At 38.5% G+C, this 27,166-nt stretch overlaps 1 protein-coding gene across 6 annotated transcripts in view; it reads left to right on the top strand.

Moving 5' to 3' along the window:
- The window catches only part of RGS22 (regulator of G protein signaling 22), a 134,211-nt gene that overhangs the window by 3,469 nt on the left and 103,576 nt on the right, over positions 1-27,166 (top strand). For 4 of the 6 annotated variants that reach the window (XM_011291412.4, XM_045050216.1, XM_019822944.3 and 1 more), the window contains one exon: positions 13,505-13,567. In XM_011291412.4, coding sequence (XP_011289714.2) covers positions 13,505-13,567 — 63 coding nt within the window. Of the gene's footprint in view, positions 1-1,903; positions 1,945-13,504; positions 13,568-26,659; positions 27,093-27,166 lie in introns of those variants that run through there. The other 2 variants (XM_045050217.1, XM_019822946.3) reach the window with 2 other exon arrangements.

Genomic DNA, 27,166 nt, shown 5'->3' with positions numbered 1-27,166 from the left:
CCTTTACCTCTGTTTTTCAAGAGTGTGGTCAGGTGAACTTACCTCTCTGCTCCCCTGCGCCCCATGCTGTTTTTCTTCCTCTTTTTCTTGTTTTGGTGAATGGTACCACTGGCCATTCAGTCATCCAAGCCAGAACCTTTCTTCCCCTTTCTTCACCTCCTGCCTGCAATCATTTACCAAGTTCCTTTCATAGCCAGATATTTTTCTCCATCCTCACGGCTACTGTCTTATTTCAGGCCCTTATCCCTGGGCCTGGACTTTGGCAGTTGTCCTAACTGATATCACTGCCTCCAATAGTCCTTCTGTCGACTCCAATTTTTCTTGGCCTGAAGCTTGAAGTGCAAACTCCTGAGCATTGACTGTGCTGGATGATATTTCTTTGCTCTGTCTACCTTTACATTTTCCTTCTCCCATCCCTCCTACCCTGGCTGAAAGAGTGTTATGAACTCTAAAAAAATTACCGTATTACTTAATGACTCAGCTCTTTTATGAATCCTACTGTTTATTGAATGCTGACTACATAGTATTTAACCTCAAAACAACTCCATTGGGTGGTTATTATCACCCACATTTCACAGGCGAGGAAGTTCAAGTCCACAGTGCTCACCAACTTGGCCTGAGGCCACACATCTAATAACTGGCAGAGCCAGAATGTCAAACACCTCCCTTTGGCACTCACAGTATTTTCTATATTACATGTGAATGTCAGGCAATGTGTCCCTGTATAACTTTTCAGCCTTTTTAAACCTTCCTTCCCACTACTTTCTGTGTGGTAGATAATGTCATACTGTTTGGGGGATTATAGAGTACGTCCACATACCTTCTGCCCCGGCCAAACTGCCCTTCTTGCCTTTGCTGCGGAGTTCTGTCTTGGTTACCCTCCCCCTCTCTTTCCCAGTCTTGCACACCCTTCAGGGTTCAGTTCATCTCCTCTGTGAAACCTGTCCAACCTCAGATCATTTGGACTGCCTTTGAACTCTGTGCAGCTCGTGGTAGGGACCAGTTTGTGACCAGCTCCCCAAATTCATGTGCTCACCAAGCATTATCTGTAGGTGAAATAATTCACACCTTGTACATGCATTTACCTCTGTTTTTTCAAAAGTGTGAAAATATTTTTTCTTTTATTATTTTAAATTATTAATTTTAAAAATATTAAAATATTTTTTTCTCATTATTATTTATAGAAAGATAATGTGGCAGAGCTCTCTAGGTCCCCTAAATCGATTCTACCTTCTTCCACAGTATATAAGAGATACACTGCTCTCCATTTTAGACTACATTTTCTAGTGTTCCTTACAGCTAAATGTGGTTATGTAACCAAATTGTGGTCAATGGAATGTAAGCAGAAGTGTCGGGTCCTAATTCTGGAAAGCTGAGGTTTATAGAGATTAAATAACTCACCCCTAAATAGGTCACACAGCTAGTACCTGGTCAAGCCATGGTTAGAATCTGAGTCACTCTGACTCTAACACTCACATAATGTAAAAGGAGAGAACATGCCGTTTTTCTTCTTTCCTGCTGGCTGGAATGAGGATGTGATGCTGGAGCTGAAGCAGTCAGCTGGGATCATGAGTTCGAAGTGGTGTCCGGAGGACAGCAGATCCTCCATCATACGATCATAGGGACCTGAGCACCTGCTGTTTGAGAAGGCCAGTCCTGAACTGCTTTTGATTATATGAGAGAAATAAACTTGTATCATAAAGAGTGTTATTTCGTTTTTCCATTATTTAAAAAAATTTTTTTTAATGTTTTTATTTATTTTTGAGGCAGAGAGAGACAGAGCATGAGCAGGGGAGGAGCAGAGAGAGAGCAGGAGACACAGACTGGGAAGCAGGCTCCAGGCTCTGAGCCATCAGCACAGAGCCCGACGCGGGGCTCGAACTCACACACCTTGAGATCGTGACCTGAGCTGAAGTCGGACGCTTAACCGACTGAGCCACCCAGGTGCCCCTCGTTTTTCCATTATTGACAACAGAGTCTATACTACTATAAAGTGCTCCTATATTCACAGGAACTTTTTTCGTACTGTATTTTCTCCGTCAGTGCTGTAAAAAGTACAGTGCTGTTGTGGACATCTGTAAAATACGTTAACTCTTACATGAGATCTTCAGCCTCAAAGGACAGAATAACTCTGTTAGGATAAATCATTTGTGGTCAGGGACACATTGCCTGACATTCATATGTAAAATTTGCAATTTCGTAATAGAACTGGCAACTATTACAGGGCTGGTACTATGTCTCAGTACATCTTCACGTTCCCTAGAGTGTGTAGTACGATGTCCAGAATATACTATTAGGTGATTAATAAATTTTGGTTGGTGGATATCTTCATACATGATAATTAGTGTGATTTGTTTCACTTATTTTAATTTAATTTTATTATTTTTTTCCTTAAAAACTTTTTAGAGTGTAGTTGACACACGATGTCATATTAGTCTCAGGTGTACGACATAGTGATTCAGGTTCTTTATACGTTATGCTATACTTCACTTTTTTTTTTGAAAAGTTTCATTTAATATATATTCTATAATTCTTTTTTTATGTTTATTTATTTTGAGAGAGAGAGGGAGAGAGAGAATCCCAAGCAGTCTCCACACTGTCAGTGCAGAGCCCAACACGGGACTCCGATTCACAAAACCATGAGATCATGACCTGAGCCAAAAATCAAGAGTCAGATGCTTAACCGACTGAGCCACCCACTAGCCCCTATATTCTATATTTCTTAAACACCTCTCTGGTGGCATTTTTCTACTTTAGTATTTTTGTTAACTTTGTATTTGTTTGATTTTTGGTACTTCTGTTAGGGAAAATATATACACAAGAAATTTAATACACTATATTTTCTCCTTAGTTCCGCTGGGAGTATATTTTTAACTAAGCAATGTATGAATATTGTTATAAATACTTCAAATAATGAAAGTGATAAAGTGAATGTTTCTTTTCATCCCTTCCCTTAATCCAAACCTCTCTCGTTTTTATATTCCCTAAAAACTGAAATATAAATCTGTCATAGCAAGAAAAGTAGAGTTCAGACTGCTTTATGTTACATTGGGATTTGATTATGTGTTAGGTATACATTGAGGAAAGTTTAAAGTGAGAGTGACTCCTAAATTATTTTTAGCTTTAAAATAGAAAATAAATTCATATTAAAGACTTAATTATTTGACTCTTAAATCCAAAATAATCATATTTTTTTCTTGTGCCCCCAAAACTGTTTGAAACTATGCAGGCGGGCATGTCACGACTGAAAACAGTCTTTGTAGAGTAAAAAATTTGTAGTTCAATGATTTCTTTTTTTTTTAAGATTTTCTGATATATAAAGCCCACAGTTTCATTAACTTTAAAAGCAGATGCCATTAAAAAAAAAAAAAAAAGCAGATCCCTTTATTTTTACCATCAAAACAAGAGGGACTGTACCTTCAAGCAGCATTTACGGTATTTAACTTATTCAGAAGGATATTCATTTTTAGCTAATCTTTTGCTCGTTCAGCTTCATATTATGCTGTCTGTATAGGTTGAGTGAAATTAAAGTCCACACAGAGGTGGCATTATATGGAAATGGTGGAGGGCAGGAGCAGGTAGACATAGGCACCATTCCTTTCCCTCGGTTCCCTCTCTCTTCTTAAGAGCGTGCACCACAAGTGTTTCCAAGAAGTCATTTGGAAACAGGTCCTGCAGGTCCTTTGGAAAGTGTTAGTCTGTTTGGAATTCTTCCATCTCAATGGAGTCCAGTTCTCTGGTTGGAATCGAATTTCTGATGCTTTGTGGAACTGCAGAAACTGCATTAGAAGTTCCACCAATAAGTTAGTGACCAAGCATATTGTTAAGCAACTCCTTGCACTTACAGCTTTATTAGGCACTACTGGGGACACACATTGTCCACTAGTATTCTCAAAAGTGGTATAGTTTCTGATTGGAGAGATGACCTTTAATGTGAAACAGTAAGAGGATAAGCAGTTTATGTTTCAGTGTGAATTTTGAGGTTTGAATCAAAAGTGCATTAGGACTTAGGGAAACTTTTTACCCATGGGTAAGGTGTGGGATGGGAGAAGAGGTGATACATTTTTTAAAAATTATTTATTTTTGAGAGAGCACAAGCAGGGGAGGGACAGAGAGAGAGGGAGAGAGAGAATCCCAGGCTGACAGCATGAAGCCCAATGCAGGGCTTCGGCTGATGGACTGTGAGATCATGGCCTGAGCTGAAATCAAGAGTCAGACACTTAACCCACTGAGCCACCTAGGCACCCCGAGGTTCTCTCTTTTAAATTAGAATATCAGGTTGTAAGGACCTTTGTACAGGGAGAAAGCCTTAGGGTATTTGGCCAAATGAACTGACTGAAGCCAAGTAGGTATGATTAGAGATGAAATTGGATAAAAGGGAATTGAGAGCTTCCTTTATCTTCCCCAGATCTTTGAGAATTTCTTCCAGTAGAGAGAGTGAGAACAGAAATCTGTTGCTGGGTAGATGCTGATTGAAATTTGTGATGGTAACTCTTAGGAATGAAAGGAGGAGGGTCCATACTTCTGGTCTTTATTGCGTGAGACACCCTTATTTTCTGCCTCCTTCATACACTACATTCATAATACAGTACAATGTTGTGAACCAGATGGGTCTGAGAAATACACCACGAGTTCTTAAATTTCCCCAAGTGCTTTGATGGTAAGCAGGGTGCACTTTCAACAAGCCACCTTGTGGAGTGTATTTCTCCTTGTGTTCTCCTTATCTGACTCTTTTCCTCTTTTTGTAATATCTCTCCTTTTTATTTTAGTGATACTGTTTTACTAGAGTCTTTATTAGGCTACCAGTCTTTTCAGCTTTCATATCCTTAATGTAATCATTCAAGCATTCATTCAACAAAAATGTTGTAATTATCTATTATCTAAAAGCATTGGGAATCGAAAAAGTGAATAAAAAAGAACCTTTTCTTCCAGAAGTTCACAATCCAGTGGGTGGGACGTGTAAACAGACAATTTTAGTGTGATGTGTTAAAGGTTGTGATAGGGGAAAATAGGTGACCACTACTCTAGACTTTGGGGAAGAAAAAGGGTAGGCAGGAGAATAAGGCAAAAAAAATTTTTTTTTTTCTAGGTAGAATAATCAGCATGTGCAAAGGTGTAGAACTGTAAAAAAAATTGCTATGACTGAAGCATGGTGGTATGAGTTGAAGCTGGACAGCTGGGCAGTAGCCAAATTGCATTCATTATAAACTCTTTTTGTGATAGAAAAGGGTTGGGCGTTGGGGGGCAGGTAGATCTCTTATATTAATTGAAATGTGATTAGAAAGACTGATTCATAGTATGGTGTGGGTAAGGAGGGGTAGGGAAGATAAGGTTTGGCATGTTATGGACAGCAGGGTGAAGCAGAGGTCCTAGGTCTGACCCTTAGTGGATGGGATCCCAGGGTAGTGGTCAGAAGATGATCACATGTCCAGGGGCTTATTCTAGAGGTGGTGATAGTGATTTGGGATCTGTCATTTAGTACACAGGAGGCTAAGAAGGCTGATCATCCATAAGGTGCCAAGAACCTTGATATTGTTTCCTTGTACGTAAGTCCCCCCTCCATTTTATTATGAAAAACTTTAAACATATGAGAAAGTTGCAAGACTTGTATAGTGAACACCTCTATACTCACCACTAAGATTTCACAGTTATTAACGTTTTGCTACATTTGGTTTTATGTGTTTCTGTCCTGTCCACCATGCCATCTATCCATCAATCCACTTTTAAAATATGTTTCAAAGTAAGTTGCAGGTATCCACATGATACATATCAACCCTAAGCATTTCAAAGCAGGAATTTCTAAGCATGAATATCATAAACTACTGTTTTGTATTAGTTTGTGGGGTTCTTTTGTTGATGTAAAATTTACGCACAATGAAATAGAAAAAATTTTAAGGGGGGGGGTGCCTGGGTGGCTCAGTCGGTTGAGCGGCCAACTTCGGCTCAGGTCATGATCTTGCGGTTTGTGAGTTCAAGCCCTGTGTTGGGCTCTGTGTGGACCTCGGAGCCTGGAGCCTGCTTTGGATTCATGTCTCCTTCTCTCTCTGCCCATCCCCTGCCTGTGCTCTCTCAAAAATAAATAAATGTAAAAAAGGTTTTTAAAAAAAATTTTTTTAAGGGTACCATTTGATGAATTTTGACAAGTGTATCCAACGATGTAATCCAAACATTCATTAATATATAGAACATTTCTATAATCTTAGAAAGTCTCTTCAAGCCTCTTCCTAATTTCTTTTGCCTCCACTCCCCTAAGACAACTACTGTCCTATGTTTCACCATAGGTTAGTAGCATAGATTATAGATTTTACTTAGATTTAACTTCCTATAAATAGAATCATACAGTTAGTTTTCTTTTGTGCAAGTCTTTAGCTCAGCATAATGTTACTAAGATTCATCCATGTTGTTGAGTGATTCTGGTGTGTGCATACCTTTTATTGTGGTAAAACATAAAATTTAATTTACCTGCCATTTTGAAGTGTACAATTCAGTGGCATCGAGCACATTCACACTGTGGTACAGTATTCCCCACTATCCACATCCACAAGTTTTTCATCTTCCCAAACTGAAACTCTGTATTCATTAAACAGTAACTTCCCATTACCCTTCCCGTAACTCCTGGTTACCATTATTCTACTTTCTGTCTTTACAGATATGACTATTCTAGGTACCTCATATAAGTGGAATCATACAGTATTTGCCCTTTCGTGTCTGGCTTGTTTTACTTAGCATAACATTTTCAGGGGTCATCCATGTTGTTGTATGTATCAGAATTGCATTCCTTTTTTTTTTTTTTTTTTTTTGAGAGAGAGGGCGCAAGTGAGAGAGGAGCAGAGAGAGAGAGAGAAAGAGAATGTCTTGAGATGCAGAGAGAGAGAGAGAGAGAAGTGGGGCTCAGCTGGGGCTCATGTTTTATATGAAGTGGGGCTCGAGCTCACCTGATGCAGGTCTCATGTTCACCCGATGTAGGGCTCAAACTTACCTGATGTGGGACTCTAACTGATGAACTGTGAGATCATGACCTGAGCCGAAGTCAGATGCTTAACAACTGAGCTGGCCAGGTGCCCTGGAATTTCATTCCTTTTTAAGGCTGAGTAATATTTCATGTGTGTATTTACCATATTTTGTTTATTCTTTCATATGTCAATGGGCATTTGAGTTATTTCCACCTTTTGGCTATTTTGAATAATGCTGCTGTGAACATGGGTGTAGAAAATTCTGTTTGGGTCCCTGATTTTCAGTTCTTTAGGGCCTATACCCAGAAGGGGAATTGCTGGGTCATATGGTAATTATATGTTTTACTTTTTTGATGAACTGCCATTTTGTGTTCCACGGCAGGTGCACCATTTCACATTCCCACCAGTAATGTACAAGAGTTCCAATTTCTCCACATCCTCACCAATACTTGTTATTTTCCTTTTTTTTTTTAAAAATAGATGTGAAGTGATATCTCATTGTGGTTTTGCCTTTCATTTCTTTTATTGCTATTGATGTTGAGCATCCTTTCACATGCTTTTTCACTATTTGAATGTCTTCTTTTTTTTTTAATGTTTATTATTTTTGAGAGAGAGAGACAGAGACAGAGGGCAAGCAGGCGAGGGGCAGAGAGAGAGGGAGACACAGAATCTGAAGCAGGCTCCAGGCTCTGAGGTCAGCACAAAGCCTGATGCAGGGCTCAAACTCACACACTGTGAGATCATGACCTGAGCTGAAGTTGGCCACTTAACCGACTGAGCCACCCAGGCGCCCCTGAATGTCTTCTTTATAGAAATGTCTATTCAAGACCTTTGCCCATATGAAAAATTTGGATTGTTTATCTTTTTCTTGCTTATCATGTGTATGATTTGCAAACATTTTCTCACATTCTGTAGGTTTTTTCACTTTCTTAAGAGAAGGTTTTGATGCATAAAATTAAAAAATTTTTATAAAGTCCCAATTTATTTTTTCTTTTGTTGCTCATGCTTTTGGTGCAATATCTAAGAATCCACAGGCAAATACAAGCTCTTGAAGATTTATCCTTATTTTTTTGTAAATATTTTGTAGTTTTAACTCTTATGTTTGGGTCTTTCATCCATTTTGAGTTAATTTTTGTGTATGGTTATAAGGTCAGGGTCCAACGTCAAGGTCAGGGTCCAACGTCATTAAGTTTTCTTAGCACCATTTGTTGAAAAAGAATGTCCTTTCCTCACTGACTGGTCTTAGTATCCTTGTTGAAAATCATTTGATCATGTATGAGAGAATTTATTTATGGACATTATTCTATTCCAGTAGTCTGTAAGTCTGTCTTTATGCCATACTGTTTTGATTACTTTAGTTTTATAGTAAGCTTTGAAATCAGGATATAGGGGTCCTCCAACTTTGTTCTTTTTCAAGGTGGTTTTGGCTATTTAAGGTCCCTTGAAATTCCATATGAGTTTTAGAATGAGTTTTTCTTCCTTTTTTAAAATCTTTATTATTTTTTTAATGTTTATCCACTTATTTTGAGAGAGACAGAGAGAAAGAGAGTGAGAGAGAGACATGGGAGGGGCGGGGGTAGGGACAGAGAGAATCCCAAGCAGGCTCCACACTGTCAACACAGAGTCCAGTGTGGAGCTTGAACCTACAAACCATGAGATCATGACCTGAGCCAAAACCAAGAGTCAGACGTTTAACTGACTGAGCCACCCAGCCACCCCTAGGATGAGTTTTTCTATTTATGCAAAAATAAATAAATAAATAAAAATAATGTTATTGGGATTTTGGTGGAGATTGTATTAAATCTGTAGATTGCTTTGGGTGGATTGTCATTTTAACAATATTGCTTCCACTTCATGAACATGGTATGTCTTTCCATGTACTTATATCTTCTCTAACTTCTTTTCAGTAAATTCTTTGTAAATGGAATTATTTTCTTAATTTCCTTTTTGGATGTAGGTAACTTTTTAATATCAAGTTTTATAGTTGAAATGACTGTATGCAATTACTAATCAAGACTTTTTAATGGTGATCCCTTATAATTCTTGAATAGTCTCTATTGGTAAAAAACTGTATCACCCAATAAGAGTTAAAAATTTTTAGACAATTTTTGTAACCATTTAAAATTGCAAGAGTTGAGATTAACATTTAATAGTTCTTTTTTTCATGACAAACACAAAGTTAATATTTCTTAGGATAAAGAAATAGATTTAGAAATCAATAAAATGTGGGGTGCCTAGGTGGCTCAGTCAGTTAAGCATCTGACTTCAGCTCAGGTCATGATCTCACAGGTTTGTGAGTTCAAGCCCCAAGTCAGGCTCTGTGTTAACAACTCAGAGCCTGGAGCCTGCTTCGGATTCTGTGCCTCCTTCTCTCTCTGCCCCTCCCCTGCTTTCACTCTCTCTCTCTCTCTCAAAAATAAATAAAAATAAAAATAAAAAAACAAATCAATAAAATGTTTCATATCAAATATTTCAAAGTAATGATGAAAGTCTGTGTTGCAGGATATGCATACGTTTTTTGACTGATCACCTTATATCTAGCTTGGATACTACTACAAGCATACATCGGTTACCAGTGGACAGAAATATCTGATATATGTGAAGGCAGAGATTTGGAGCTGTCATCTGTAGCCTTCCAGGATCTCCCTTCCCCCTTTCCTCCAAGCTGTCAGCACCTTTGTCTTGTGCTGTTTTCTTGGACATCTAAAACAAACTCTTCTGGGAGCTCCATGGGACAGTGTATGCTCTGCACATAGCTAATAAATCTAAGTCCAGGGGCTTGAGCAACTCGTTGGCTTTGCTCAGTGTCTTACAGAGGAGCAGTGGGTGTGGAATGTGACTCATAAATCACTTTACCCAGGGGAGGAAGATGGACATGAGGAGTACCAAACAAGGTTGCTCACAACCTTGAGTCACCATCCTGGGAGCCCCAGCCATCCTTGGCTGTGCCTGGTTGCCTTGAAGGCTGAAGAGGTCCACTTTCATTTGACCCGTTGAACTCCATTGTCTTCCCCTAGTGAGAAGCTCTGGTCTAGTGATTGGCTTGTTTGGAAAGGAGAAAAGAAAGATCATATGTAATTTAGGAAGAAACAATAAAAATAGGTGCATCGTGATGGCTGTAATTTTTGAAATACGGTCTGTCTTATTCACTGACTGATGATAGCATTCCTAATCTAAGGTGTGTCAGTATAGGATTCAGTATTGGATATTAGATGAATAGCTTTGGTGTAATGTGTGAATGGCTTGAAATGAAGTTGGAAACATGGATTATTTTTCTACTTCTGCCATTAGCTAACCGTGATCACTTTTACTGTGTTTTGATTTCCACGTTGCTTTGCTCATGCATTTCTCTCTCTGCTTCGCATTGTTGCTTTTCATTTATGTATTTCTAATTATAGAATTGAAGTTACTTCAAATGCCATTTTCTCCACTTGAGTCTCTTCTGATTCCTCCTACCAGATAATATCTCCTTCTTTTGAGAGGAAACATTTAATACTATAATTTTCTTTTGGCATGTATCATATTCTTTGGTGGACTATGGTTTATGTCTATGTATATCTTACTTCATCTTCCTTGTTTACAAGGTCTTCTTTGTATATCTTGCCTGTTTTAGAGTGGTGAACTAATTGTAGTTTATCTGATTTGAGGGCTCAGCAAAATAAATTCTTAAGCAAAAAATTTTTTGTCTACCATAATTAGCCAGCACATATAAACTATTTTGCTTAACCCTCTTTCAGGAAGAAATTTGAGAAGTCTGGACTAAAAACGGAAAAGCTGACTTCACTTTCACAGATGGCACACCTGTAATACATGAAAAAACAGGTTTCAAGTGTGTATTCAATTCTGAAAAAATGTTCCTACCTTCCATTGCATCATTCAGCAGAGAATCTGTGCTGCAAAGTTTGCAGTCAGGTTCATGGAATGATGTAATGGAGGAATTGATTGTAACTCAGTTTTCTTCTTGATTGTGCCATTAATAACCATCACCAGTTTATTGGTTATTTGGAATATATTAATCCCAAGCATGGCGACTTAGTTCATTTTAATACAGCGGTGTGACTAGATTGTGGAAACTTACAAAGAGTAAGTTTCTTTAGATCAAGGCCTTTTTTAAATGAAGCGTTTTGAGAATAAAGTGTTTATGAAGATCCTTAATAAATAAGGATAGATAAATAATACGTAAAGGGTTTCATAAAGATCCTCATTGGCTCACTGATATGACAAACTATCTGAACATGTTGGACTAGAAGCTTCAGTGGGAAGATACGCTCATTTATTTAGAGACGTGCAGGCCTTCCCATTGAAGTGCAACAGGAGAACTGAGTCGGCACTTGGAGGCCAGCTTATTTCCCTTGCAGAACTTCCCTAGTAGCAGCAGAAGTGCTGATATTTCATATGGGGAGAAAGCAAGATACAGCTTCAGAAAAGAAATACAGATTTTGATGTTTGTGAATACTTGGAGTTTCTATGGTTGGAAATGCAAACCTGAGGATGTGACTGAACGCCAGAGAAATGCCCTATCAGTGTGGTTCAGTTTCAGGGCACCTGAGGTTGCTGGAAGCAAACTGTTCACTAGGTAGGGCAGTGCTACTTGATGAGGGTTTGTCGACCAGAGCTGCCGGAAACTCTCATCAGTCCTTGTTGAGATGAGTTCAGAAGTCGAGAGCAAACATGTAAAAACTTTATGGTATGTTGACAGAGTCTGTTTGTATCTACTGAATTTAGTAATAAACCATTGGGCTTTTGTATTACGCGTATCTTTTATTTCATTTTCTAGTAATTCATTCTTATTGTATTTTATAGGTTATTTGTCTGAAACTTAGGGAACACACAAAACAAAACAGCTACTTCATCATAGATAGTTTGGACCTCATTGAGTTACAATCTCTGAGAAGGGTGAGGCAACTGGAAATGAATATATGAGTCCGAGGATTATCTAGAAATTTGTGGCCATGTGACTGGCCATATTCTAGCAATATTTAGGTGCACCTGACTCTGTGAAATGCACATTCTGTTTGGTAGGTAAAATTTAAAAATAAGGTGCTATTTTAGAAAAATTAGTAAGGGACAGTACTCCCTTACTGTTATTAATTAAAATACTCATGCTTCCCATCTGAGGATTTTTGATCATGAGCCCAGTAGTACAAAATTTGGCCACCCTTACTGTGGGACAGTGCCCTCCATCTAGGAGATCCTAAAAATATTTATTAAATTCAGTTGATTTCTCTTAAGACTTAGCAGAAAGTAGATAGTTCACTAAATAAAGTCCAGAAAATTAAAGTAACTTTGAAAGGTAAAATTTGAAAGCTTATTAGCTGTATATCACCTCTACCAGCCTTGCTCTGCTTTGTTAAATCTTCACCAGTCAGAACTTTGAGAATATATTATTGAGGTACCACTATGAACATAGATGGTTTATGAGATGCTAAGTGTGTTGTTGTTTTAATCAGTTGAGATTTTTAGTAAGCTAAATCCTTAGTTTTAAAGTTCAGATTTTTAGTACGTTCCTTGATGTAAATTCTGTAAGTGGTTATTTATAACTCTATACTAATTGTACTACAAATACTTAGAGAAATTACCCTGCAAAATCTATTTTCCAAGTCAATATGCTAGGGTATCTTCCTTACACTGCAACACTATACTTCAACAAATTTTAAAAATTGGCCAATATAAGAAGAAAATAATCAGCCATATGGAAATAATAGCATTGTGTCATATTGTCAACTTTCATGTTAGATTTGCAAAGTGGAAATATAATTATGAATAACAAAATAAACACATGTACTGTATAGCAGAGTATGCCATGATATGCTTTTGACACAATGGAAACAATTGCTAATAAAATAAGGTGTTTTATTTGGAAGAGAAAATTTGTTCTTGGCAGGGGCTTTCCAATTTTGCCAGTTTTAAAAGTGGCTATGTTGGTGGGTGAGATAGTTATGGAAAAAATATATACAATCTTTATGCTTAGAACACATGCATTGTCAAAGTTTCTTCATGCAAATTACTAACTGTTAGATTACTAAAGCTGTCTCATTCTGGGGAGGAGGCAATAGAATATTTTCTTTACTTAGTTTATCACTTCCATTAGGCAATTTAAGAAATTTACATTCTGAATTTCATTTTAACTTCAAACACGGTTCTGTCTTTATTGATTCTGCCATTATTGTAATAAAATATATTTAATATAATAATATAAATAAATATCATATACATAAGTGTATAAAAATTCGTCTGTAGGAAATTTACCTTGTGTTGAGTTTTGTACTATATTTCATTTAAGTGCTGTGCTATATTTTTCATGTGTTCTGTTTTCCAGCTAGGCATACTGACAAAATCTTTTAAGAGTGTGCTCCATTCTGTTTTCTTCTTTCTTTCCTCCAGAGATTGTAGCACTGTGTTCTATTTATAGTGAGCACTTGCTGTTGACAGACTGAAAAAGATCTGAGGATCTACATTATAATCTTTTGATAAGCAGAATTAAAGAATAATATTGGCAAGTTTTAAAACATCTCAGTATAAGCATAATACTGTGTTTTATATTTTTTCAGGAAGATTCTTTGGCAACAGATGATTTCCTTGTGGACTACTTTAATGAATTCCTAAGCCTTCCAGTGAGTATATTCTTATGTTCTATGGAATATGTTATCAAAGCAAAATATTGTAATCACTGGATTATTTTATAAGGTAACTTTATGAAGGATAATCTCTTTCAGAATTATTAATGAAAAGTAAAGTTTGTATCTTTTTATGGAGTTAATCATTTGGGTTTGAATCATATTTGGAAATTACTGAAGAAAGCTGCATCAGTTGTACAACAATAAGAGTGAATGAATGAGTGAATAAGAAAGCTGGAATTTTTAAAACAATTTTTAAATGTGTATTCATTTTTGAGAGACAGAGAGAGACAGAGCATGAGCTGGGGAGGGGCAGAGAGAGAGGAAGACACAGAATCTGAAGCAGGCTCCAGGCTCTGAGCTGTCAACACAGAGCCTGATGTGGGGCTCAAATTCACAGACCGTGAGAACATGACCTGAGCTAAAGTTGGATGCTTAACCAACTGAGCCACACAGGCACCCTGAAAGCTGGAATTTTTCTAACCATTAAAAGTATTTTGTACCAAAAATAATAATAAAAATAATAAATGTGGATAAACTAGAAAAGAAGTATTCTGTACAAAATCTGATGCTATTGTATTTGGCACTGTTTCAGGCTTTGAACAGAGGTGATAAAGACAAAATATCAAAAAAAACCTGTATTTCTTGACTCTAGGCAATTATTGTCATCCTTTTGTACAGATATTAAAGTGGAATTTGTGTCTAGGTTAACTAGAATTTTATATTAATAGTAAATAAGACATAGGTGGATGCCAAATAATAGAATTTTAGTCTTTCAGAGCATTGACTGATATACTTAAGTATCAAGGGGGTTGGGGAAAGTGAGATAGGAATGCATAAAAACACTTACAGTGCTTGGCAAATAAAGTTAATCAGGAATTTCAAATAAAAGAAAGATAAGAAAGGGTTTTCATTATTATACAAATGCAAAAACTTTTTTCATTAACATATTTACCAGGGAAATTTTGGAATATAAAAATGTCACAAGTAATTTTAGAGGGTGTGGGCCATAATTTGTTACTTTTAATTAAAATTTTAAAACTTATTTTAAATTTAAATTTTAGTGCAATTTTGGCTTCAGGAGTGGAATTCAGTGATTCTTCACTTACCTACAACACCCAGTACTCGTCACAACAAGCGCCCTCCTTTGTACCATATCCCATCTAGTCCATCTCCCACCCACCTCCCTCTGTCAAACCATAGTTTGTTCTTTATCATTAAGAGTCTCTTGCGGTTTATTTCCCTCTCTTCTCCCCTCTCCCTTCCACATATTCATCTATTTTGTTTCTTAAATTCCACATATGTATGAAATCATATGATATTTGTCTTTCTCTGATTGACTTACTTTGCTTAGCATAATACATTTTAGCTCCGTCCACATCATTTTAAATGGCAAGATTACATTCTTTTTTTTTTTTTTTAATTTTTTTTAACGTTTATTTATTTTTGGGACAGAGAGAGACAGAGCATGAATGGGGGAGGGGCAGAGAGAGAGGGAGACACAGAATTGGAAACAGGCTCCAGGCTCTGAGCCATCAGCCCAGAGCCCGACGCGGGGCTTGAACTCACGGACTGTGAGATCGTGACCTGAGCTGAAGTCGGACGCCCAACCGACTGAGCCACCCAGGCGCCCCTACATTCTTTTTTTGATGGCTGAGTAATATTTCATTTTGTGTGTGTGTGTGTGTGTGTGTGTGTGTGTGTGTTTGTGTGTGTGTGTGTGTGTGTGTGTGTGTGTGTGTGTGTATTTGTCTATTTGTATGTCATATCTTCTTTATCCATTCGTCAGTCAATGGACATTTGGGCTCTCTCCAGAGTTTGGCTATTGTTGATAATGCTGCTATAAACATTGGGTACACATACTCCTTCAAATCTGTATTTTTGTATCCTTTGGGTAAATACTTAGTGGTGCAATTGCTGGGTCTTAGGGTAGTTCTGTTTTTAGTTTCTTGAACCTCCAGAGTGGCTGCACACATTTGCCTTTGCACCAACAGTGCAGAAGGATTCCCATTTCTCTGCATCATCGCCAACACCTGTTGTTTCTCGTGTTGTTAATTTTAGCCATCCTGACAGGTGTGAGATGGTATCTCATTGTGGTTTTTATTCATATTTCCCTGATAATGAGTGATTTTGAGCATCTTTTTATGTGTCTGTTAGCTATCTGGATGTATTCTTTCGAAAAGTATCTATTCATGTCTTCTGCCCATTTCTTAATTGGATTTTTTGGTGTTGAGTTTGATAAGTTCTTTATAGATTTTGGATACTAACCCTTTATCAGATATATTGTCTGCAAGTATCTTCTCCCATTCTGTAGGCTGCCTTTTTGTTTTGTTGATTGTTGTTTTTTGTTTTTTGTTTTTCGTTTTTTGCTGTGCAGAAGCTTTTTATCTTGATGAGGTCCCAATAGTTCATGTTTACTTTTGTTTCCCTTGCCTTTGACAATGTGTCTAATAAGAAGTTGCTCCAGCCAAGGTCAAAGATGTTGTTCTCCTCTAGGATTTTTATGGTTTCCTGTCTCACATTTAGGTCTTTCATTCATTTTGAATTTACTTTTGTGTATGGTGTAAGAAAGTGGTCCAGTTTCATTCTTCTGCATGTCACTGTCCAGTTTTCCCATTTTCCTTTGTTGAAGAGACTGTCTTTTTCCATTGGATGTTCTTTTCTGCTTTGTTGAAGGTAAGTTTAGCATATAGTTGTGGGTCCATTTCTGGGTTTTCTATTCTATTCCACCGAACTATGTGTCTCTTTTTGTGCCAGTACCATACTGTCTTGATGACTACAGCTTTGTAATATAGCTTGAAATCTGGAATCATGATGTCTCTAATTTTGTTTTCCTTTTTCAGAATAGCTTTGGCTATTCAGGCCTTTTTGGTTCCATACAAATTTTAGGATTGTTTGTTCTAGCTCTATGAAAAATGTTGGTGGTATTTTGATAGGGATTGCATTAAATGTGCAGATTGTTTTGGGTAGTATAGACATTTTAACAATGTTCTTCTAATCCACGAGTGTGGAATGCTTTTCCATTTCTTTGTGTCCTCTTCAATTTCTTTAATAAGTGTTCTATAGTTTTCAGAGTGTAGATCTTTTATCACTTTGGTTAGGTTTATTCCTAGGTATCTTATTTTTAGCGCAATTGCAAATAGGATTGATTCCTTGATTTCTCTTTCTGCTGCTTTGTTTGTGGTGTGTAGAAGTGCAACAGATTTCTGCATGTTGATTTTGTATCTGGCGACTTTGCTGATTTCATGTATTCTAGAAATTTTTTGGTGGGGTCTTTTGGGTTTTCTACATAGAGTATCATGTTGTCTGCAAATAGTGAAAATTTGACTTCCTCCTTGCCACTTTGGGTGCCCTTTCTTTCTTTTTGTTGTCTGATTGCTGAGGCTAAGACTTTGAGTACTCTGTTAAATAGTAATGGTGAGAGTGGGAGTGGGCCATGATATGTGGAATCTCTTAAAGCCTAGCCACTGAAGATGTCTTTTGAAGAGACAGTACTAGATGCACCCTCTTGCCTAGATTAGTTTTTGCATGTATGTATGTATCTATGCATGCATGTTTGTTGTTTTGTCTTATTTTCCTTTTTCCAAAAGAATTTGTGGTCTCTCCTCCATTTGGCACAGCCAGGCCTCTGGATCCATTATGGGCGTTAGGCTGAGACACCAATCACCTCTCGCTTTCCAGCAACAGGCCCGAGTGATGGTACAGGATACCTCATGGGTTCTTGTTTGGTCTGATTTTCTTTTTCTCTTTCTTTCTTTTTTTTTAAATACTCATTTATTTGAGAGAGAGACAGACAGACAGACAGAGTGTGAGCAGGGGAGGGGCAGAGAGAGAGGGAGACACAGAATCTGAAGCAGGCTCTGGGCTCTGAGCTGGCAGCAGAACCTGACATGAGACTGAAACTCATGAACTGCAAGATCATGATCTGAGCCGAAGTCGGACACTTAACAAACTGAGCCACTCAGGTGCCCCTCTTTTTTTATTTTTAAAGTTTATTTCTTTTGAGGTAGTGTGTCCCTGTGTGCGTGAGTGGGGGAAGGGCAGAGCGAGAGAGGGGGAGAGAGAATCCCAAGCAGGCTCCACGCTGTCAGCACAGAGCCTGATGCAGGGCTCAAACTCATGAACTGTGAGATCATGACCTGAGCTGAAATCAAGAGCCCAACGCTTAACCAACTGAGCCAGCCAGGTGCCCCTGGTCTGATTTTGCAACTTTTTCATCATCCGGTTGTATATTATAAAAAACCCAGCAGCATCACAAAATTGTCAGAATTTTGCTCTTCTTGAGTATATTGTCTTTCCTCTAGGCTCTACATTCTCCATTTTTCCTCTAATTTTTGTGTCATTTTAAAAAGAAAAATGTCTATATTGGGTCTGATTTCAATTTCTCAAGATTTACATGTCATCATCTCAAGTTTTGTGATTATCTTGACTTTTACTTGCTCTAGAACATAAATTCCCCTACCTTTCTTTTTTTTAAAATCTATTTTAAATTATAGAAGTGATATAACAATACTAGAGAAAATTTATCTTAAATGTAAGAAAAATTGAGCCATAGTCCTGCCATCCAGTCAGAATTGATGTTACCATTTCTGTGTGTTTTGTGTGTTTCAGGCTTCAGGTGAGATGGCAGAGTGTCTCTGTGGTCACGTGTTCATCCCACCCAAGCAGACTCCTGCAGTTTGACCCTTTCATATATCCCATGTGGCCGAGCTTGGCCACTTCTCTCCTGTTTTCTGTCTCTCCAAATCCTTCTCTTTTACATTCTCTTATTCTGTGTCCCCCCCCACCCTATGAAAATCTCTCTCATTCCTTTGCAGCTACATATGGTACAATATAATCTACCTATTAACTACCCATGCTTCACGCCACAAGATAGGAGAAGGGGAAATATGGTAATAGGTTTCCAAAAAGAATTTGGGGACAGGGAGGAGAAAGAATGATGAATTCTCAAACCAAATTCCAGGCAAAATTCTAGAACAGCTTAGTAATGTTTGGTTTATTAGCACTTAGCTAAGAGTTAGAAGCCAGCATGGGTTTATTGAGAATAAATGTGTCAAACTGAGCTCTCTTTTTTTGGAGCATTGTGGACTGGCATTTTAGGGAGCCATAAATTTAATGTATTATAGTTTCAGTAAAGCATAATCATAGCAATAAGGTAATAATACTAATACAGATAAATGGAACCATGTTACTTCCTGCCCTCAAAGCCCTCAAAGGTGGCTTCTTATTACACTAAGAATAAAATCCAGAATCCTGTATGATCTGTCTCTTGCCATCTCTTGGTCTTTATTTCCTGGGCCTCTTCCTCTTATTAATTCTTTTCCGGCTTAGCTGGCCCTCTTCGTGTTTCTCCACCATGAATGTGCCAAGCATACTCAGGGCCCTTTAGGCTGGAGTGCTCTTTCCTGAGATACTTGTTTCACCTTCTCCCTGATTTAAGTCACCTCTACTCAGGAAACCTTCCCTCCCACGCCTATCTAAAATAATACACCCAACACATGCTCCACTTATACGGCTTTGTCTCTCCAAAGCTCATATCATTACCTGTGAAGTTAGTTTTCAAATATTTGAACACGTTCTCTAACTGTAGCCAGTAGGGGTTGACACTTAATAGCCTACAGATTTAAGTCCACATTCCTTAGTATGGAGTTCAAGACCTTCTGCAATGTGGCCTGAATCTAACCTTTCTAGTTTTACCTCCCGCTTCATTCTGCTTGTGTCATCCTGCACAATCTTTCCTGCCTCCCCTGAGCCACCCCCACCCACCTTGACCACACATATTCTTCCTGTGTCCATGCCCCAGTGTAATGATTAGAATAGAAGTGAGGCAGATATTACCCCTGTGATCTTAGAAACATTCTTTTGTTACTTAATACCTTGATATCTTTCTCTGTGAAAACAGTGTAAGTATCCTATAAGGTTGTAATGAAACAAGGTAATGTATGTTAAGTGCTTGGCACAGAATTAGTGCTTCTCTTTCTTTTTCCTTCACTAACTAGACCAACTCATTTTCTGATCCTGAAACATGAGGGGCAGTCACTCCTTAATTAGATTAGTAGGTCATTGTCAGTCTGGAGAATAAACTTCTGTGCCACACAAATATGTCATTGGCTTTGACTTTCCAAATTATTTTTATCAGGATGAGACGTTGCAAGTGAACTAGTGTTTTTCCAGCTTAAGGTCACTCAGCTAGTTAAGTGACAAGGTCCACCCAGGTCCACACGACTCAAAAACTTGTCCTACTATGCTGTAAGAACTATAGAACTGGCAGTGGAGGAACAGAGTCTGGTCTTATTTTTATTGTGGTAATCTGAAATGGTCTGAAACAAAGCTGATGTATTTTTAGGGGACATTAACAGAGGTATAGTTAAAATCAAGAAAAATATTAGTCTGGAGCATAGAAGGCACTCAATAAATGTTTTGCTTTGTCTTTTTTTAAAGTCGTATTGACTTGTCAGACTACATTTGGAATATTGTGTTCCATTCTTGGTGCCACAGGTTAGCAGTTGCTCTGCCAAACCAGACTTGGGGAGATTCAGCCAATGAACACTCTGGAAACCATGTCAGATGAGGAAGGGTTGAAAGAAGTGTGGGTGTTGAACCTGGCTGGGGAATGGGTAGAAGGGTTCGAGTGGACCAGCTTTTTTCCAAGTATTTGAAGATCTGATTGAGGAAGAGGGGTTAACTTGTTCTGTGAAGCTGGCGGGCACAACCAAGGCCAGCATTTATGAGGAAGTTGATTTTCAATCACCAGAAGAAAGACATTTAAAGTTTGTTTTCTAACAGTAGAACAGAACAATAGGGATGACATTATTCACAGGAGTAAACTTCCTGTGATTGGAGATATTTGGATACAGGTTAGGAAATCATTTTGGGGAATATTTTATGGTGGTATATATGGTAGGTGGGAGATTAGACTTTCCCAGCTAAAGAAAATTTGATTAATCTTCTCTGTTTATTTTTATCTCAGGAGCTACATTATAAATTTCCTGGGGCCAAGGATAGGTCCCTTTCTTCTGTATCTCCAAAAGCTTCTTGAGGATGATTCTGTTTTTTTTTTTATTTATACATCTTCCATGTAAGATAATTTTTAAATAAACAAATAAACTTTCTAATCTTCTTTTGCCTCACCTCCTCTACCATTTCCTCCTCCACCAAAAAACCGCAACAATCTAAGCCTGAGATAGACAGTGTAGAAATGTATTATAATATTCTCAATCCAAAAGTCCCTCCCTTAAGTCATCTAGATTTCTGAGACTTCTCAGTCTTCTTCCACATCTGTAGTGACATGCCCAAGGTCCCAGATTGGATTGTGGCAGAAATGGGCCCAGGAATCAGGCTTTCTGGCTCCTACCCTCCTTCTTTCCATTACCCCATAACACCCATGGGACACATTGTAAGATCCAGAAATTGATGGCTGGTAGCCTGCCTCCATGTTATTTTGATGAGGGGAATCCAGGACAGTTGCTGCTATTATAAATGATTATGGCACTTTCCAAATCCTAGCTTTCATAACTTCATTCCGTTTGTTCTGTTGCCAGGTTCATATTCAGATATTGTTTTCATTTGGTGTCTGGGAGGTTGTCTTTTTTTTTTTTTTCTGTCAACTCTTTATGGACAAGTGTTTGCTTATTAAGTTTTCTTCTGTGCTATAGTGTGAAAACATTTTTTTTCCCCTTTTGGTTTTGTTTTGTGTGTTTTATGCTCAGTGACTGTTGTGGGATTGGGTAGATGAGCCCACATACAGATTTAGGTTGGTCCTCTGTGGGTGGTTTAGAATGTTTGTGACATTTATGGTCTGCAGAAGCCGAAGGGGTGGCCTGTTCCATACCCTCCTTGCAAGGATAGGTATGTCATGTGTTTGCCAGACCATGCTTAGCTATTTGCCTTTGGAATTTTACCATAACTTCTTTTTTGGGGACTGATTCTCCACACTTTTTTCTTTAATCTGTAAACTATTATAATTTCTTGCAGCTTTATGAAGGATTTATATGTTGGATAGATTGTTGGGTAAGGAGAAAGAGAAAGAAAGAGAGTACGGATTTGGGGAATGAGTGGCATAAAGGGGGATGCAGGGCTTGGGTCTTCCGCTGCCAAAAGTTAAATACTTTTAACTTTTTGAGATTGATTTTTGAAGGTGTTGATAGAGTGTAGGTAGTACTGCCTAGTTCAGCGTTTATACCTCTGGGTGTTTTGATAAGCCTTGTAGCTCACACATAAAGCACTCACATTACCAAATGTTAATTCATTTTATTAACTAAGGATATTTCTATGTATTTTATGTGGCACATGATTCCTTCCATCCCATTGGTGAATATGTCCAGCAAATAGTTTATGGTGAAACATCTAAAATGACAGTAAAACTTAGATTAAAAGAAGTCATTGGTAACTGACTTGTTATAGTCAAGTAGTCACATGTTTTTCATTCGCTGACTAGGATGCGTGTTTAAAATACAGCTTTGGAACTCAATTAGGAGAGACAGAGTTGGAGCAGAGATGAACATGTATTAAATTAACCTAGTCATTAGTTTTTAATTTAAATACTGTTCAGCTAAATAATTTGGCACCCAGTAAGTTTCAGTGGTGCTCCGCTGGCAGTTTAAGCACATCACTAATTATTCACAGGCTTTCTCCCCCCTCCTCTTCTCAAAGAAATGTGGAGCCAGCAATTTATTGTGGTAAAAATATTTTCGTGCACTTGCTTTTTCTGTGGAAATATTTTTCGCACATGGATGACTGGTACTACAAAGTTAGCTTTCACCGCCTTCAGGTCAGTTCGTTTTAGAACATTTGGAAAACGATACCCTTGAAATAAGAAAATTAAGCAAGGGAAAGAGCAGTCTGCAGCAGCTTGCGGAGGATTGGGTTTGAGGCCCAAACTGAAGATTTTTCCTGTCATATGATTAAAAGTTGAGAGTTCTCTAAATCAGCCTACTCAGCTTTTTCTGGAGAGAGACTTCCTACCTCGTTTGTTTCTCTCTCCCCCACCTCACATGTCTTTTATTGTCACATACTAAACCAACTGTGGGAGTTTTGTGGATAGGCTGAGAAACAGTGAAAACAAAGGACTTGATGTGTGAGAGAGATTTCTTAAAAATGTTTGTTTATTTTTGAGAGAGAGAGAGAGAGCGCATGCAAGGGGGGCAGGGGTAGAGAGAGGGGGTGGACAGAGGATTTGAAGTGGTCTCTGAGCTGTCAGCAGCGAGCAGCCCCGATGCGGGGCTTGAACTCACAAACCCTGAGATCATGACCTGAACAATGTCGGACACGCAACCGACTGAGCCGCCCAGGTGCCCAAGATTTATATATATATATGTATTTTAAAGCAGACAACAGGACTTTGCATAATAAAGAGCAGGGTTCTTTCTTCTGCGTACAGAACCTAGATGGTCATCCCCTCCACTTATGTGAATACACGGGAAAGTCTACATGAAGTAGCAGACAGAAGGTGGGTGTTAAAGTCTGTCTTGATCTGGATTCTGTCTCTTCCCAGCTGAAAACTCTTTACTGGCTCCCCATCACCCTAAAGCAGCGTAAATCTGAACATGCATCAGAATCACCTGAGGGCTTGTTAACACGGAATACCAGGCCTCACTCTCTGAGTTTCTCATTATAGGGAGGGGCCTGATAGTTGCATTTCTAGCAGGTTCCAAGGTGATTCTGATGTTGCTGGTCCAGGCACCACACTCTGAGAACCACAGACTCTAGAGAGTGAGTTGGGAGTTATGCACATAATAGAAAGTCTTTGATGAACCCATCCTCTGCCTTTCTCTCCAGGCTTATATCCTGTTAATTCCCTCTTGACTAGTAAGCTTCAGCAATGTCCAACTGCTTTCAGTTCATCAATATACATGTGTTATTACTCAAAATGAATTACTCGTGCTCTGCAGAGAGAGTGAGGGTGATTTAAAGAGTGAGGATGGTTTTGTCTGTCTTACTAATCCATAAACACACACATACGCATCCATGAGCATCTTGATAAGGGTAGGAGCCAGAAGATGAGAATCTGCTGTTCCCCCAATGGTCTCTTCTGCTCGCCTTTCCTAGAGTAGTGAACTGATCATGCTGAAAGGGATTCTAGTGTTAAACATGAATATCTCTGTATAACATGAGTTTTAAACACAAGCCCACCATTTCATCTGGCTCCTAACTGAAGAATCAGTAACCCATTTCAATTCCAGAGGAAACACTGTGATCAGCTTCTTGAGAAGTAGGACGACTTTATACCTTATGGGTGTTCTCAAGGATTTCAAGGGATAATTTTGACTAAATATGACTTCACCTTGTATGCCAACTGTAGGGTTCATTGTCTTGTAGGATGAGTCTTTACTGTCTCTGTGTATTTACATCCTTTCTTCTTTGTTGGATCAGCATACTCTGAAGCCATATCTGTGTCTCCATTTGGGGCTTTGTGGAGAGTACTCTGGACTGGCTCACTCAATGTGGCAATACATCATCTATCATGATAGCTTATTTAATAAGTGTTCAATGAAACTTCTTGAATAAATGAGTAAAATAACAAAGGAACAGTGGAATTGGATGCTCTTATTAGAAAGAAGAAGATACAGACTTTCTTTTTTGTGAGAGACAATTGTGGATCAATGGAGTATCAAAGAAGGAAGGCACCTTGGGATTGTTTAATTAAAACCCCTTTTATGATAAATCCTAGAAAAGCAAAGTGATTTTACCCAACATTTCTTTCATTTAATCATTCTGCTTATCCTTTTCTGGATAGATTTCTAGGTTAGCCAAATCACTTTTAAAGTACAATAACTAGATAAAAAAAAAAGACTCTAGTATTAACTACCATGGTCTCTCTGTGGACAGATTTCCCCTTTAGCATTTGCATGTTACACTAATTTAAATTATTTCAGCATTTTGTTGACTCTTCATCATAAAAAAAATGAATGACCATGTATTGTTCCTGCAAAGGCAAGTGTTTTATTCAGTTTGTATCCTCTTTGCTCGGGATACTCATTGGCCCTTGGGCATTCAAAAGTTTGGTCGTTGCTGAAATAAGTGAACTGGGGGAAGCTTTGAATCAGTTATTTGCCCCTTTTATAATCTTAGAACCACAGTGCTATTAAGGATCTCCAGAGATCCATTGGAAATCATGGCTTTTAAAATAAGAAAGCACTTATATCCCCTTGGCATAGACTCTGTCACATTTTAATTCCACTGAGATAAATTCTTTTTAAAAAATTTTTATTGATTGGGGCGCCTGCGTGGCGCAGTCAGTTCAGCATCCAACTTCAGCCAGGTCACGATCTCGCGGTCCGTGAGTTCGAGCCCCGCATCAGGCTCTGGGCTGATGGCTCGGAGCCTGGAGCCTGTTTCCGATTCTGTGTCTCCCTCTCTCTCTGCCCCTCCCCCGTTCATGCTCTGTCTCTCTCTGTCCCAAAAACAAATAAAAAACGTTGAAAAAAAGAAAATTAAAAAAAAATTTTATTGATTGATTGATTGATTTGAGGGAGTAGGGAGGAGCAGAGAGAGGGGGACAAGGCATCTGAAGCCAGCTCTGTGCTGACAGCAGAGAGCCCGATGTAGGGCTCAAACTTACGAACTGTGAGATCATGACCTGAGCCGAAGTCAGACACTCAACTGACTGAGCCACCCAGGTGCCTCCCCCACTGAGATAAATTCTTAAATTTAAAAATTCTAAATATTTTAACATCTTATGTAGCTAAATTTCATGTCATTTAATCATGGACACAATTACAGCTTAGCTTCTGTTGTCTTTTTTTTTTTTTTTTTTTTTTTGTAAAGTACTTCTTTTTGTCCAGTTTCTCTCCTCACTTTCATGTACTTATGTCGTTCAGCTTTCCTTCCTCAGGATGGATAGACTCTGCCTCTTCCCTACTCCACTTGCTTCAGAATTCAAGTATTTCGTGCATATGAGTAGCAGAACTGAGTCACACGTGTAACTTGAACCACACGGGAGTCTGGGTGATACAGTTTTTAGTTGTCCAGATTCTGCATTTCAGGGGGTTGGAACAGATCCTGAGCGAGCTAATCCACAGCATCTACTGACACCTACTGAAATTATGTGTCAGCTCAGTGTTTAAAGCAGTCTGTAGTCATGAACCCAGAGTTTTGCAGTGCACTTACTAGGGGATGTGCTGGAAATCCATGAAGAGATCACTTGTTTCAGCCATAGTTTTGCTTTGTGAGTTGAAAATGAAAGTAATTGCTGACTACCTGCCTTACACCCTGCCCTAGCCCCTGTGTGTGCTGGGGACAGTAACCCATGCAAGGGAGTTATTGCCACCCTGACCCTGGCTCTGATGACGGTAGCTCCGAGGTAACTGCCAGTCTCCCGAGAGCCTGGGGATGGCTCTGCTTGTGGGATGTGAGCATTCTACCTCACCAACTCAAGAGCCAGCAAACAAAACTCCAGACTGCTACCAGGAGAATCTTCCTAAAACACAAATCATAGTTACTTCCCAATTTAGGATTTTCCCATCCCATCCTATTTCAAGGATCAAGATAAGCTTGTGCTTCTTAAAATGGCATGCAAAGCCTTCCATGATTTGGTCCTATCTACCTCATCTACCTCAAGTCTTTCCTCTGTTCCTTAAACAATTTTAACTATGAGCTATTCTAGTTATATTCTAACTGCATGGAACTGCTGAAAATTACCCACATGTACCATGCTGCTTCATGCTTGTGTGTCTTTACTGATAAAACGCCTTGGTTTGAATCCCAGATCCACCATGTTTATAGGGTTATTGCTTAGCACAGGGCCTGGCCTAGAGAAGGTGGTTAGTACATGCTAGTTTTATCAGTATGTGAGGCAATAAAATCGTAAAGAAGGGGAAATGTGCTGTCTTTGGGACCAGATAGACTTTTTCGATAGCCCCGATTTAGCACTTCATTGCTCTGAATCCATAGTCCATCACATAACTATCTTGAGTGTCCACTTTCAATAAAGAATGATCTCAGGAATGTGGAAAGCTAGTGCATTTGAAGTGTCTGTCACATGCTTGCACGTGGTAGATGGCCAGTTAACGGTAGTTCTTGTCTCTTCCGTTATTTATATCAACTGTAACTTAACTCCTTTCTACTGAGTAACATTGGCTACTGAGGGTCTCAGAATGTCACAGTCCCTCTAAATTTTTTTTTCACTGGGTCATTATTTTTCTAACTTGAGTAGCAGGAAATGTCTTATTTGTTCATAGAACTAACTAACTGGCATTCTTGACTTTGGATTATCACAGCTTTGTGTCCCTCTGTCCACCAGGTGTGAGGGTAGGAGGCAGAAAAAAGAAAGGAAAACAAATAAAGGCCGAACTTGCTCTCTTGTTCCATGGATACTCAGAACTAGAAGAAATCTTTTCCAGATGGTCTTTTGCAGTATACTGTACTGTTTCCCCAACCCCAGCTAATATTTTATGTCCATTCTCTACCAAGCTTAATTCAGTTGCTTTCTCCTACCAAATGAATCTTGTCTTTGATATCAGCAGACTCATTTATCTGTTTAGTCTAGTGATAGTATAATTCAGAGATCGTATTTGACATTCAGGTAAGTGATGCCTGTTTGAATCTCATGTTTGAAAGACACATGCAGTTAAATATATTTATTGAAGAAACCTTGTA

The sequence above is a fragment of the Felis catus genome, chromosome F2 (assembly GCF_018350175.1).
Source record: "Felis catus isolate Fca126 chromosome F2, F.catus_Fca126_mat1.0, whole genome shotgun sequence".
Lineage (NCBI taxonomy): Eukaryota > Metazoa > Chordata > Mammalia > Carnivora > Felidae > Felis > Felis catus.
Note: the sequence above shows the minus strand (reverse complement) of the source record. Positions and strands in the feature narration are given on the sequence as shown.